This window comes from Lithobates pipiens, unplaced genomic scaffold (assembly GCF_037356315.1).
Source record: "Lithobates pipiens isolate NorthernLeopardFrog02 unplaced genomic scaffold, aLitPip1_a1.2 Scaffold_19, whole genome shotgun sequence".
Lineage (NCBI taxonomy): Eukaryota > Metazoa > Chordata > Amphibia > Anura > Ranidae > Lithobates > Lithobates pipiens.
The window spans coordinates 179,637,937-179,653,477 of record NW_027507764.1 but is presented as its reverse complement, the minus strand read 5'-3'; the positions used below and the strand labels follow the sequence as shown (position 1 = coordinate 179,653,477).

General features: G+C 43.3%; 1 protein-coding gene across 5 annotated transcripts in view; it reads right to left on the bottom strand.

Annotated features, from left to right (window-relative positions):
• Positions 1–15,541, bottom strand: part of LOC143996460 (prostatic acid phosphatase-like) — a 115,798-nt gene that overhangs the window by 13,734 nt on the left and 86,523 nt on the right. For 3 of the 5 annotated variants that reach the window (XM_077491518.1, XM_077491514.1, XM_077491515.1), the window contains 2 exons: positions 4,681–4,787; positions 2,223–2,398 (listed from right to left, as the gene is read on the bottom strand). In XM_077491518.1, coding sequence (XP_077347644.1) covers positions 2,223–2,398; positions 4,681–4,787 — 283 coding nt within the window. Of the gene's footprint in view, positions 1–1,577; positions 1,851–2,222; positions 2,399–4,680; positions 4,788–15,541 lie in introns of those variants that run through there. The other 2 variants (XM_077491516.1, XM_077491517.1) reach the window with 2 other exon arrangements.

The following is a 15,541-nucleotide window of genomic DNA, read 5'->3' as shown; positions in this document are numbered from 1 at the left end:
TCCTGTTTACAAGGTGTCCTGTGTAAAAGAAAGTCCCATCTCCTGCGCTGCCATTGGACAACTGTTTTGTCCATCATAGAAGGTGGTACTTTCCATTAAAGAGGCCACCGATAAAAACAGGAGTTTCTCCTGTATGTCTGTTGGTGCTCGTCCTGCCCCCTCCCTGTCTCCTCCAAGGCTGCAGATGGACATTAATTAGGCTGCACTGATGGCAATGGTGAGTCTGCAATCATGTCAATGTGGGTGCTGTATTCATGGCAATGGAGTGGGTGCTGCATTCATGGCACTTATGAGGCTGCAGATTAGGCTGCATTGATGGGCACTGACCCTTATTTTGATTCACAGTTCTTTATTTAAAATGTAAGATTTTTTTCCTGAAACTTCCTTTTAAAAGTTAAGGTGCATGTTATAAGCCGATAAATTATGGTATATCCAAATAACACGCCAAGCTCATCTATTTACCACACACAGCGCAAAGGTAAGAGAATTCTTGTTGGGCAGTGTATTAGTGCTCGGACGAACACACTTAGACCGAATTTTAAAGAATGTCAGGCAAAATGGTCGGCCCGCAAGCATGTTAACTTCATCAAATCTGGCCCTCTTTGAAAAAAGTTTGGACACCCCTGTCCTAGGGGGTTATACGATGCGGGGGAGGAGCTACCAACGCTGCTGGGGGACTCCAGAAGAGGATGATCGTGGGCCACTCTATGCAAAGCGAACTGCACAGTGGAAGTAAATATGACATTATTATTATTATTATTATTATTATTCAGCAATTTACGCAGCACTTTACAATATAAAAAGGAGACAATACAGTTACAATACAATAAAATACAAGAGGATTAAGAGGGCCCTGCTCAGAAGAGCTTACAATCTAATAGGGTGGGGCAGGCGCTACAATATATATATATATATATATATATATATATATATATATATATATATATATATATATATATATATATATATATATATATATAATAATCCAAGTATAACTGTGGGGAATGAGCTGATGGAAGTGGTAGGAGATTAGTTGGAGACGTGATAGGCTTCCCTGAATAGATGAGTTTTCAGGTATCGCCTGAAGGTAGCAAGAGTAGGAGATAGCCGGACTAGTGGAGGCAACGAGTTCCAGAGGATGGGAGAAGCTCTGGAGAAATCCTGGAGACGAGCATGGGAGGAGGAGACGAGAGAGCTTGACAGTAGGAGGTCTTGAGAAGAGCGGAGGGGACAATTTGGGGGATATTTGGAGACAAGATTGGTGATGTAGCTCGGGGCAGAGTTGTGAATGGCTTTGTATGTTGTGGTTAGTATTTTGAATTTAATTCGCTGAGTGATTAGGAGCCAGTGTAGGGATTGGAGGAGAGGGTAGGCAGACACTGAGTGGTTGGTAAGGTGGATCAGTCTGGCAGCAGCATTCATATGACATGTTTTGTTATTTAAAAAAAAAAAACTCTAAGCTTTACAATCACTTTAAAAACTCAGGGTAATCGCGTTGTGGTAACTTCACCATAATATTAATATTATTTCTATCACTACAAAACAAATGCCTTTTAAAAAACATCACTACATCAGTATCACCAGAAAAGCAGCTTCATTATTATTCCATTAAATAAGATGAGAATGTGCGCTGCATTTCGACATTTCATCAATTGCCGCGTCACGAATGTTAATTCTAGATTACGAACAGTAGTTTACAAGACCAAATTCTTCCCGGTTGTTCCTTGATTCTGATCATGTGTGTTTGTACTTTCAACTTTTATGTGATGATTTCTGTACTGTCCATCTGAAAATCAGATGTTGAGTTCACATCCGGTAAAAAATGTATAGCCTGCACATCCAACTTTTGCCTGACGAAAAAATGAAATTGGCTGTTGAAAGCACCGTACTAATGATCCGAAAATCTGCAGACAGCTCATCTTACGAATTTTTGTATTGTGTGTATGGACATTTAAAATGGGTAAGTAAACACACCCCTATTTTTTTTACATGCAGTAATATAGGTATAGGTAGCAGGAGGGGGACATTTTTAAGACTAGTTGGTGTTAGGCTGGAATTCTACTTTAGCTTGGTCATAGTATGTATATGTTTGGCAACAAAAGTTTGTTTTATAAAAATTTGAACAATGTGAAATAAAACATACTGTCTAATTTTATAGGGTTCAATCCTTTCAGTATAACATTTGACACTATGTTTATATAAAGATATAATTGTAACCATACCTGAGCTATTATTCTCATCTTCAAATCCACATTCTTTTCTCCAGTCTCCCGGAATGATTGAGGATGTCAGTTCAGTAAAACGCTTCAGACTACAAGACTGGGAACAGTCTGGTAAAGCAATTGGGTACGGCTCAGCCGAAGAATCATTCCTATAGTACATCTCGATAGTATAGCTCCTATTTGAGTATAGAATAGTTAAAATATTTTTTAAATCATATTACGTAAAATGATATGTATAATGTTTGACATGTATCTCAATAAATAGTAAATATGTGATACCTAAAAAATGTTTTAGGTAGTGTGTGTGTGTAAGCCCTTGTTCACATTGGAGCAACTTGTAATGCAATTTGACAAGTCGTACATGATGTTACATATTGACCATAGGTATGCTTTAAATGGTTAAGATATAGATTGTACACAAGGGCTAGAAACATCTGTTTCATATGGAAAGCAATAATATTCCAGGTGACATTAGAGTGCAGGTAATATAAAGATCGAAATTATTTGCATGATTGGTATGAGCAGCTGGGATGTTTTGAGTTATTGGCTTTAGCTAAGTTATGAGGAACTGTTGCATATAGCCGCCAAAGTTAATGTCTGTGTCAATAGGCTATGGGCTTGTGCTGGTGGCATCAATTTGACATCTATCTATCATGCCATCAAAACAGTCCCTAATGCTACCACTTCCTGTCCTAGATTTTAAAACCTCTAAAGTCAGCCATACATGGATCAAAATTTGGCAGGTTCAGCAGTGACTAGCGGAGATTCAATCCATCTATAGGCTGGCTGATTGTACCCAATCGATCTATCGATCGACTTGGGTACAACCCGACTGTCTGATATTTTACATGTGATTACTGCCGGTTGCTAGAGCCGCTAGCAGTAATCACTGCGTTCTGCAAGCCAGGAAGGCTCCTTACGCCCCCATCAGCAGAACACCATGGTAATGAAGCAGGCATGCCCCCATCTACACTGACTGTGCTGATGGGAAATTGCTCATAGCGTACAAAATAATATTTCAGTCTGTTTTCAAAGGTGGCCTCCTAACTGCTGTGTCTCCAAAACAGGAAGTAAAGGGCAATATTCCAAAAAGGAAACAGACAGCAAAAAAGGCTTTTAACCATTCATTGCTTTAGCCAAAACCACAAATAAAGGTTCTGACTAGAAATACCATTTAGTGGAAGTTGAGCTATCGTAGACAATTGACCTTAACAACTTCAGTGCTTTTGCGATCACCTTAGAGGAATTGTTCCAAAGTGCCTGTAGCTACAGAGGTCAGTGAGGGACTTCTTTTAAAGCTCATATACTCATTTGAGAAGAATGTGTGAATAACTAAATGCCCATAGCCTTGGCACAAAGTTTATTATGAACCATTGACAACCAAACCCCAAGTTATCCTTTAATTTAAGGTACCATTTTTGCAGCCCATATACTCTCTGATCTGGCCTATTTTAGTTAAATCAGAAGATGATCCGATGTCTATAAAGCAGCGTTAAAGCAGCCCAAATAAGCATTTATCATGAATAATGATCAAGGAAGTTATAAAACCCTACCAGATTATTGTTTTTCTTGGTGCTGTGATTGCACCCAGGTCATCCTGCCTCCTCCTTTGCCCTAAACATAATTGTTCAGACTAGGACATTCCTGTTAAGGGGGCAAATGGCCCAGAAGACATTTCCAGACAGCTGGATTGTGCCTGCTGGTCTGACCATTCACTAATATGTGTTGCCAGTGGTGTAGGTCCAGGACTGAAGGAGGCACCCTTAGCAATCTCAGTGTCTGCCATTGCTTGTGAAAATCATGGTGGATAGGGAAAAAATTGTCTCCTGGCCTACTTTATATTGAACAGGATTAACCAAGACATTTGTATAAGCATTTGATACATAGACTGCAAGGCTTTTGTTAATAGCTAATCAATAGTTCTTACACCAATAAGGTGATCTACAGGCTATCACGAATAGTTAGTAAAGCTAAAGCTGACCTTACACTGGTATATTTTCAAAAAAGTGTTCATTTGAAAGATTTTGTCAGTACATATGACAATGGCATCAGAAACTTGGAAAATTATATTCTAAAAATACTTTTAAAATTTTGTTAGCTTTTAACATTTTAGAATGAATTGAATTTCCCAATTATTACAAATTATAAGAAAATCAACAAACATTCAGAAAATTAAATTGTAAAACATATTTAATTCTACTGGTGTGTGGCCAGCTTAAGTGATTTTAAAGTGCCCTGGCGTGGCCATCTGTGTGCTGTAAGAACTATTATACAGTATACATGTAATATGAAAAGCTCCTCTTCATTATTGAATGTTTTTATGTAAAATAAATATATATATATATATATATATATATATATATATATATATATATATTTATATATTTATTAATAAACTAAATTAGATCATAAAAGATAAAACTATAATCCTACAATAATCTATTGTTTAGATACTTACTCAATGCCAATCTGGTAAATCTCAAAAAAATGACAAGAGGCATAAGGAGGGATCTTTCCATTGGTCACATTTAGAGCTGTTTGCAGAGCAGCTATAGTTGCATCATGCTGCAAGAGATAAACAGACCATAGCAACTGTTAAGCCTTTTACACACAATCAGACTTTCCAATAACAAAACCGTGGGATTTTGTCCAAAGGGTGTTAGTTCAAACTTGTCTTGCATACACATGGTCACACAAATGTTGGCCAACAATTAAGAATGTAGTGACGTACTAGACGTACTATGTGGTATTTCAGCTCTTTAGCACCACCCTTCGGGCTCCTTCTTCTAATTTTCATGTTAGTAGAAGTTTGGTGTGTTGATTCGCGCTTTTCTTTCCGCGTTTTTCATTTATCGCTTTTCATTTTGTGCTTTTCAGTTATTTTCTGAACGGCCGTTCGTCAACAAGACATGTTGCGGATTCAGAGGAGATAATGTGTTATTTATTATTAGCCTTGGAGCCATTACTTTGACATTTTTTTTTGGCTCAATAATGATTTGATTTGGAAATTTTCTATATTTTTGGATGCATAGAATGCACTTTTTGGTTATTTTCTATTGGCATATAGCATGTCTATTTTTTTTTTAATGCACAATAAAAAAAATTGTGGAGACTAATACTTGGCTATGTGTTTTATTTGAAATGACAGTTTGGGAGTAGGCAGTTACATTTTAAAAAATACAATGTAAAATTGACAAGGGACACCAACATAGCTGTATCTTTGTTCTTGAAAACTAGGGGATAATGATGTTGTGGTAACTTGCACGAATAAAAAAGAGAAAAACATAACATTATTCTTGATATCACTTTGAAAATTTGTATCACCAACAAAACAGCTTCATCATTATCTCATTAAAGAAGAAGAGAATTGTGTGCTGCATTTGGAGATTTCATAATTTGCCACGTCACGATTGTTAATTCTCCATTACAAGCGCTAGTTTACAAGAACAACCGCTTCTGCTTCCGAACATGCGTGTTTGTACTTAGGACTTTTGTCCGACAGACTTGTGTACACATGATCGGAAAGTCCGACAACACACATTTGTTGGAGGAAAATTTGAGAACATGCTAGCCAACATTTGTTGGCGTAAAGTCCGACAATTGTCCGATGGAGCATACACATGGTCGGATTGTCCGCCAACAACCTGATATCCAACATTTCCTGTTGGAAAGTCTGATCGTGAGTACGGGATTTACAGATCAGGTTTAGTCCAAATATACAGTAAGTCCCCTACATTTGAATGAGTTCTGTTCCAAGAGTAACATTTGTAAATCCAGTTTATTTGTATGTCCAACAAAATAGCCAACACAATCGGCCCAATAAATTACTGTAATTGTTTTATAAAACATTTCACACAAATACATGAAAAAAAGGTTGAAATAAAGATACAGTACTGTATACAGTAAAGTACACAGAAGCATAACCACTTGTAGAGTATGCATTCATTGAAATGTGTGCCAGAAATGTGAACTAACTCACGTGATTGGACATGCAAACACATTTTTATCTTTGAAAGTTCATATGTAGTGGACTAATGCCTTGTACACACAACTGGTTTTCCCATCGGAATAAACTCGGAAGGTTTTTCCGACGGAATTCCTGTCTTGCGTACACACGATCACACCAAAGTCCAACCGTCATGAATGCAGTAACGTACAACACGTACGATGGGACTAGAAAAAGGAAGTTCAATAGCCAGGAGCCAATAGCTTCCTTCTCGTACTTGCTTCAGAACAAGTGTCGTTTTTGGTTCGTCGGAACAGCATACAGATGAGCGGTTTTCCCAATAGGAATTAGTTCCGTCGGAAATATTTAGAACATGTTCTCTTTCTAGGTACATCAGAATTTTCGAAAAAAAGTCAGATGAGGCATACACATGATCGGAATATACGATGAAAAGCTTCCTTCTGACTTTTTCTGTCGGACATTCCGGTTGTGTGTACGCAGCAGGTTTCCGTTACATCAGAGAGGGGTGGGGTCACCTGCACATCACTGGGGAAGCCCGGGTTTCCCCTTGCATCAGAGGGGGATAGGGTCATGTAACGGAGGCCCTGTCCTCAGCTAAGAGACCTGTCAGGCTGCTGGGATTCCCGTGGTGTCTCCGGTGGAGACAGGATGCGCTGCGCTGGACATCATCGTTGGACCCTGGACCTGGAGAGGAGAGATCATCCATTGCTGGACCCCGGAGAGGAGATCACTCATCGCAGGATACCGAGAGTGGATTACCACCACTGGCATCTTTTTAATTTTTAATAAAGGACTTATCCCCTGTCTGTGTGTTTTTTTACAATTTTTTACACTTTCTTTGTAAATGGGGGGGGGGATCTGGAGGTCCCCTTGTTAAAGGGGGCTTCCAGATTCTGATAAGCCCCCCACCCGCAGACCTCCACAACCACTGGGCAAGGGTTGTGGGAATGAGGCCCTTGTGCTCATCAACATGCCCCCAAAGCATCCTCCCCATGTTGAGGGCATGTGGCCTGGTACAGTTCAGGAGGGGGGCCACTCTCTCGTCCCCCCTCTTTTCCTGCAGCCTACCAGGTTGCGTGCTCAGATAAAGGGTTTGGTATGGATTTTTGGGGGGAACTCCACGCCATTTAAAAAAAAAAATTGGCGTGGAGTTCCCCTTAAAACCCATACCAGACCTGAAGGGCCTGGTAATTGAATTTGGGGGGACCTCCACGCATTTTTTTTTTTTTTTAACAATGACTTTCAATGACTGTTCTCTGTATTACCGGGAGCCAACAATTCATTATAGCCGCGAGTGCTTTTAAATGACTTTTTACCTTCAGAAATTACACTTTATTCAGGGACAGTTCTAAGCGCTACTTTACATGCATACTATACACACCCCCTAGGTACTAGGTCACTTTTATTGTTTCACTTTAAGCATTATTAAAATCCCTGCTCCCGAAAAAATATGCCCGCTTTTAAAACTTTTTTTGCATTGATACATGTCCCCTGGGGCAGGTCCCGGGTCCCCAAACACTTTTTTTATGACAATAACTTGCATATAAGCCTTTAAAATTAGCACTTTAGATTTTTCATGTTCGAGTCCCATAGACTTTAATGGTGTTCGGATGTTCGAATGAATTTCTTGCCTGTTCGCATGTTCTGATGCGAACCAAACTGTGGGGTGTTCGGCTCATCCCTACTCATCTATGATGCCCATCAGTGCTCATCAATGCTGCCTATCAGTGCCCATAGGTGTGTCTATCAGTGCTGCCTATCAGTGCACAATGCCCATCAGTGTCGCCTATCAGTACCTCCTATCAGTGCTCATCAATGCCACCTATCAGTGCCACCTATCAATGCCGCTTATCAGTGCTGCCTATCAGCGCCCACCAGCGCTCATCAATCCCACCTATCAGTGCCTATTAGTGCCTCCTATTAGTGTTCATCAATGTCACCTAACAGTGCTCATGAATGCTTCCTGTCTCCTCAGCATGGCTCTGAGCTGAGAGCATCTCTCTCATACAGCTCAGAGCTGGTGTTCTATCGAATACTGCCTCCCGTCCTCCCTCCCAAGTCCCCCCTCCTTCTCCTCTCACATGGGATGAGAGAGCTGGTCTGCTCATTCTCCCCCTGACTCTCTCCTCCTGTATGTGTACTGTGGGAAGTGTGAACTTGTTAGCTTGACTTCCTGCAGAGCACACACAGAAGAGTGATGGGACAGTGACATCACTAGGGTTGGTGTCACCCCCCCCCCCACCAACGGAAAAACATGGTGTCACCCTCCCACCAACTATAGCCCCTCCTCAGTACAGAATCCCCTCTATCAGTATAGGTCAGTAGACCGCCTCTATCAGTATAGACACCCTCAGTGCAGACCCCCTCTATCAGTACAGACCCCCCAATGTAGACCCCTTGTATCAGTGTAGACACCCTCAGTGCAGACTCCCTCTATTAGTATAGACCCACACTCAGTGCCAACCCCCTCTAGCATAATAGACCCCCTATCAAGAACTAGAAGTGACCAGAACTATATGACTGCGACAGAGTGAACCAGACGTAAATAGGGGAAAGTACGTTTATTAGAGTAAATGCATATAAATGTGAACACACCACCAATACAAACTGAGTGAACAAACCAAACAACCAAACAGTGAAGATAAACAAACAAACCAGCATATGTAGCAAAAGGGAGTACCAGAATCATAGTCAAGCCAGGCCAGGGTCATAAATAGGAGGTCAGCAGATGGGGGGACAAGGAGAAAGGGATCAGGTTGCAACAGGTTCAGGAGGCAGGAGGCAGGATGCAGAAAACAGGGATCAGGTATCAGGTAAACAGGCTACAGGTCAGGGCACAAGGACAATACCAGGGCAAGGTGTGTGTGTGCACTTGCCGGGTATTTATACAATGGCTGCTATCAGTCATGTGACGCCTGACTGCAGAAGGTAATACCTGCTCCACACTGCCAGGATCCCTCCGCTGGTGGATGGCAGTACTGCAGACCAGAGATGACACAATTGCAGCAGGGAAAAGCTCTTCTGACAGCTCCAAACTGCCAGGAAACACCTGCGGGGGGATCTCAGTACTGCATGCCAAATGATCGATATTACCAGCGGAAGGAACCTTTCCTGACACCCCCTCAGTGTAGACCCCCTCTATCAGTGTAGACCCCCTGTATCAGTATAGACCCCCTCAGTGCAGACCTCCTCTATCAGTATAGACCCCCATCAGTGCAAACCCCCTCTATCAGTATAGACCCCCTCTCAGTGCAGACCCCCTGTATCAGTTTAGACTCCCCTCAGTGTAGACCCCCTCTCAGTATAGACTCCTCTTAAGTGTAGACCCTCTATCAGTGTAGACACCCCTCAGTGCAAATCCCCTCTATCGGTATAGACCCCCCAGTGTAGACCCCCTGTATCAGTATAGACCCCCCTCAGTGCAGACCCCCTCTATCAGTATAGAATCCTCTATCAGTATAGACCCCCCTCAGTGTAGACCCCCACTATCAGTGTAGACCCCCTGTATGAATATAGACCGCCCTCAGTGCAGACCCCCTCTATCAGTATAGACCTCCATCAATGCAAACCCTCTCTATCAGTATAGACCCCGCTCAGTGTAGATCCCCTTTATCAGTATAGACCCCCTCTCAGTGTAGACCCCCTGTATCAGTATAGACTCCCCTCAGTGTAGACCTCCTCTCAGTATAGACCACCCTCAATGACCCCCTCTCAGTATAGACCCCCCTCAGTGCAGACCCCCCTCCATCAGTATAGACCCCCTCTATCAGTAAAGACCCCCCTCAGTGCAGACCCCCCCCTATCAGTATAGACCCCCCTCTGTTATTAATTTGTCACAGGAAGCACTAATTATACAAGAATATGGATATTGCTGCATTTTTTGGTACACATAAGTCTGGTAATCCCCCCATTGTTTTGTTATTATGTAAAAATAATGTTCCTGCATGATGATGCAGAGACTCCATAGACCAGAGCTTAAGGCATGGGAGGAGAGCTGAAGCTAGGTGTAAGGTAAGTCATAGGGCCTTTTAATTACTCCCCTAGACATAACAAACATTTAACCCTTGCAGTGCGAGGCAAGGCAGTGCAAGAGTGGATTTTTTTAATTTTCCTGGAGTTGCACTTTAACTAGTTGAAGACTTTGGGCATGTTACACATGCCCAAAAAAAAAAGCTTCATAATTGTAAACAGGATTTGTGTAGCCTATCTAATCTCTCTGCCCTGCTTCTGGGACCCCCAGTCTCCAAATATATCGTAATTGTTGGCGGTGATTAGTCAAGGCTGGCATTACAGCATACACAGAGAAGAGCTTGGCAGCTCTAGCTGTCAAAAAAACAGTCTTTATCAATGTTTATAAATAACACTGCTCCAGACTGTGCTTATACAAAGATGCAAACTTATTGTTACTTTTGTATCTTTCTGTTCATTCATCTGTGAATCAAAGTGATGAATTTAGATTTTCAGATGATGTCAGTTAAAGTGTTACTAAACCCACAACAGTAAAATCTGTATTTATATGCAAAATGGCATGCTTGTTATACTCAGGGCTTTTTTTCTCAGCAAATATGTGCAGGAACTCCCCCATTCTGAGTCACTTCTTATCTCTGCCCCCTACCCACCTCTGAGCACCATTGCTTGGTTTCATCACCTACCCACCTCTCAGTACTGCCACTTTTAGAGAGTACAGAGCCAAGTATTACTTTGTGGTGCTAAGTAATTTGTATGAAATTTGTTAATGATTGCAAGATAAGTACTAAAATAGATTCCCCACAGCACGCAGCAATAGATCCTGCCCCCCAGCAACAATAGATTCACTCAGAAACAATAGACCACCCTAGCAACAATGGACCCCCACAACAAAATACGACCCAGCAGCAACAACAGATCTCCCAGCAGCCAGCATCAATAGATCCCCCTCCATCAATAGTAGATCTCTTCCAGCAATAGTTGACCTATTAGCAACAATAGACCAACCGCCACTGAAAAATAAATCCACTCCAGCAACCATAGACCCTCCAGCCCACCCCAGCACCCCTTGTCATTACATACATTCAGTGCTGGAGGTGCCAGAACTGCGTTTCCCTGCATTCCCGCTGAAAAAATGCCCTGGTTATACTCACTGTGATCTGTGATCCTCCCCCTCCTGTAATGTCTACCTTGGAAAGAACAGGCAAGGTAGTCAATCTCAACTTGCACATGCTCAGTTGTGGTATTTTATGCTGGACAGAACATTTCCTGTTTCAGTAGAGCTTTTTTTTGTGAACTAAGCATGTCATTGGCACAACGGCAATCGGTACTGGCCGGATAGCGGGTGAGGGGTCACTGATACAGAGGCAGTTTCGCCAGAGGAGAGTGAAATATCCTCCTCAATGAACACTGGGGAATCGCTGGGACCCTGTATATTTACACGTGAACGTGATATATAGAAGAAAAAAAAAGGTATATATCAGCAGTATTTGAATATAATAAAGAAGATTTAGCAGCTGTGTGCACTGTGGGGGGCGGATGATTTGTTTTTATATTTATGGGTGTAGTAACACTTTAAAACTATACTTTAAACTTAAGCCCCACTCCTCTGGTTCTGAAGCACAGCGGGTCAGCCTGATTATTACATGGTTGCAGGGGGATCACCAGTCTTGGGAGTTTAGCCTCCCAACAGATGACCCAGTCAGAGGGTCAGTTGAAGCCTTTTTCAAAGCCTTAGGTTTGCTGTATGATGGACCTTAGGTCATTACTTCAGGGTAAACACACCGCTGAGCTATACTGTTCTAATTTCCGCAGCTGGGCACCTGACTCAGGGTGGAATGACCCGCTCTAAGAAGCCAATTCATGTTAGGCTTATCAGACTCTTTTAAGGACTCCTTAGTTCACTATCCTGAACCGAAGTCATTGAATAAAGCCATGGAAGTAGCCATCCATATTGACAGGTGTTTATGGAAAGGCTGCCCACCTCTTCTTCTTTCAGGAGGATGAGCACATGCAAATTGGTGCTACCCATTTATCCCCTGGGGAGAAGTCTAGAAGGAGATCTCAGGGACTTTGTTTATATTGTGACAACCATGGCCACTTTGTCGCTGACTGTCCTAATAAACCGAGAAACGCCAACAATCTAGTGTGGGTGGGGTCTGCTTCTATAGACCATACTGAGGGGGTTATTTACGAAAGGCAAATCTACTTTGCACTGAAAGTGCACTTGGAAGTGCAGTTGCTCTAAATCTAAAGGGTAGATCTGAAATGAGGGGAAGTTCTGCTGATTTTATCATCCAATCATGTGCAAGCTAAAATGCTGTTTTTTTATTTTCCTTGCATGTCCCCCTCGCATCTACAGTGACTTTACTTCCATGTGCACTTTGAGTGCACTTTGAGTGCACTTTCAAGTGCACTTGCAGTGTAAAGTGGATTTGCCTTTCGTAAATATCCCCGTGTCTATTTCCCTCAGAAATGGCTTATTTGTTACTGCACAACTTAGATCTGCCAAGTTCTCTCGCTACCTCTCCGCTTTCATTGATTCTGATGCTGCTAGCAATTTCATTGATAGGAACCTAGCACACCGTCTACAGATTCCAGTGACTAAGGTACACAGACCCTTCTTAGTCTTAACCGTTGAAAATTCTCTCTTGTCCATGGGTCCAGTGACCTTGTGTATGGTACCTATTACCCTGACAATTAGGGAATTTCACAGGGAGACAATCGGTTTCTACCTGATCTCTTGTCCTGCTTATCCCCTTATCTTGGGGTATCCCTGGCTTAAACTTCACAACCCACACATAGACTGGGCTGCACAGGTGATTGGGTCCTGGTCCCAGACCTGCATCCAGAATTGCATTACAACCGCTGACCAGTTGCCTATGTATAACTCTTGTGTGGCCAATACCAGTCACATGACTTTTTTCCAGTCCTATTCGGATCCTGTTCATAACGTTTCCAAATGTGACTCCAGTTTGCATAACCATGTGCCTTTACATGACTCTGTTATAACAAAACATGCTGACAAATCTATTGAATTCTCTATAGTCACCTCTCCAGCCAATTGCCACAGCCTAAATCCTCTCCTCCTAGAAACCAAGCGTATACGTTGTTTTGTAGTCTTGAGCCTTGTTTGGAAACTTCCTCTAATGCCGCGTACACACAATCAGACTATCCGGCGGACTTAGTCTGGCGGACAAACCGGCGGGAAATCCACCAGACTGTCTGAACGAGCGGACCTACCCACACACGTGACTTTTCCGGCAGACTAAGTCCGGCGGATTATCCGCCGTACTTTTGAAATGAACGGACTTGCCCACACAAACGGAGGAAAGTCCGTTCATTTTGAACGCGGCTCCAGGTAGCCGGGACCAGTGAAGGAAGCATCGCTGGCCCCATCACCTGATATGGAGTTAAAGGGGAAGCCCTACGCCGAAAAAACGGCCCCCCTAGGTCCATATCAGACCCTTATCCGAGCATGCAACCCGGCTGGTCAGGAAAGGGGGGGCCGTACCAGGCCGTGTGCCCTCACCATGGGGGGTGCTTTGGGGAAGGGGGGGGCGCACGACACACCCACCCCAAAGCACCTTGTCCTCATGTTGATGAGGACAAGGGCCTCTTCCTGACAACCCTGGCCATTGATTGTCGGGGTCTGCGGGCGGGGGGCTTATCGGAATCCGGGAGCCCCCGGATACCGGCCCCCCACCCTATGTGAATGAGTATGGGGTACAATGTACCCCTACCCATTCACCTGTGAAAAAAATGTAAAATAAAACACAACACACAGGGTCTTCAGGGGTCTCCTCGCCGGACTCCTCCACTATCTTCTGCTCTTTTGCTAGCTCTTTCACTAGTGGAGGAGCCCGGCTTTCTTCTTCTTCGCTGCCGCCCTCTTCTTCCGACTTTCGGGGGTCTTCTCCCCCTCTTCAGTTCTTCTTGCCGGGCATCCATGCCTTCTTCTAGCTCTTTTACAAGCGGTGGCCCGATCTTCTGTCGCCTCCTTCTCTGGTCCCGGCTTCCTGGAGCCGCTCTCAAAATGAGCGGACTTTTCTCCGTGCAGGAAAAGTCCGTTCATTTCAAAAGTATGGCGGACTAGCACACACACGGCCATATTGTCTTCTTCTTAGTCCGCCGGACTTTTGGGTAAAAAAAGTCCGCTGGAGCCCACACACGGGCGGATTTGCCGGACTTTTCCACCGGATTGTTTGATTGTGTGTATGCGGCATAAGTCTTCAGAAGTCAAGTTCCCTGGATTACCCCTACCTTTGCCTTTGTCGCTAAACTCCCTTGGACGCACAGCCAGGATAACTTGTCAGCAAGTTCCACTGTTGCTGCACCTGGTAATGTGAATCAGACAGTTGTTACACCTGGCGATGAGATTCAGACAGTCGCTAAAACTGGCAATGCAACCCATTTGGCCACTGCATCAATTATGCCAGTCCAGCCCATGCCCATTGAACTTCCTGTTTTTTCTTATTCAGGACTTTCTGGTGATGCGATTCAGACACTATACCTGGTGATGCGTCCCAGTTGGCCACTGCATCAATTATGGCAGTTCAGCCCATGCCTGTTGAGCTTCCTGCTTCTTCTTATTCTAGACTTTCTGGTGATGTGATTCAGACAGTTGCTACACCTGGTAATGCGGTCCAGTTGGTCACCACATCAATTATGCCAGTCCAGCCCATGCCCATTGAACTTCCTGCTTTTTTTCATTCAGGACTTTCTGCAACCTGGCCTTACCCTACTTCTTCTACACCCATTCTATCCAGTCTAAGAGGTTCAATCCATCCTTTGGATAAACTGCCTCATTCAGCCAGTTGGGGCTTTCAACCTTTTTTCACGGCTCTCTGCACTCCACTTATGTTTCAGCTATCTGGCTTGACTCCTGTGACATGTCCCCTGCTATGCATGCCCAGTCTGATGGTCCTGTGCTGGATGTCCAACTGGTCTTTGAGGGTCAGAGGGGGGTAATGTCATGATCACTTTGTGCCCCTGTTCTTCATTCCAGCACCCAGGTGTTGGCTGTTGCTTTCCCCCTGTCTGTCACCTGCAAGATGATTGATCTGATCAGTCACCTATTATAATAAGCGAACACGAACACTCTTATCCCTTGCTTGTGATAGAGACAGACTTACCTGCATTGTTCTAGATAAAGCATCCCGTTCAAGCATCCCGTTAGTCTGCCTTGCTTGCTGTTGGATCACCTGTGTATGACCCAGATTGTATACTGGACTATCCCCTGAACTCAGCCTGCCTTATTACCTGAACTGTGCATTATAAGTAATAAGGGGGCGCTATTATAATAAACCTTAAGTGATAACAATAAAGTGCTCTAGTGCTTAATAATACCACAGGTATCTTACTAGTCAATACATGCTGCACTATA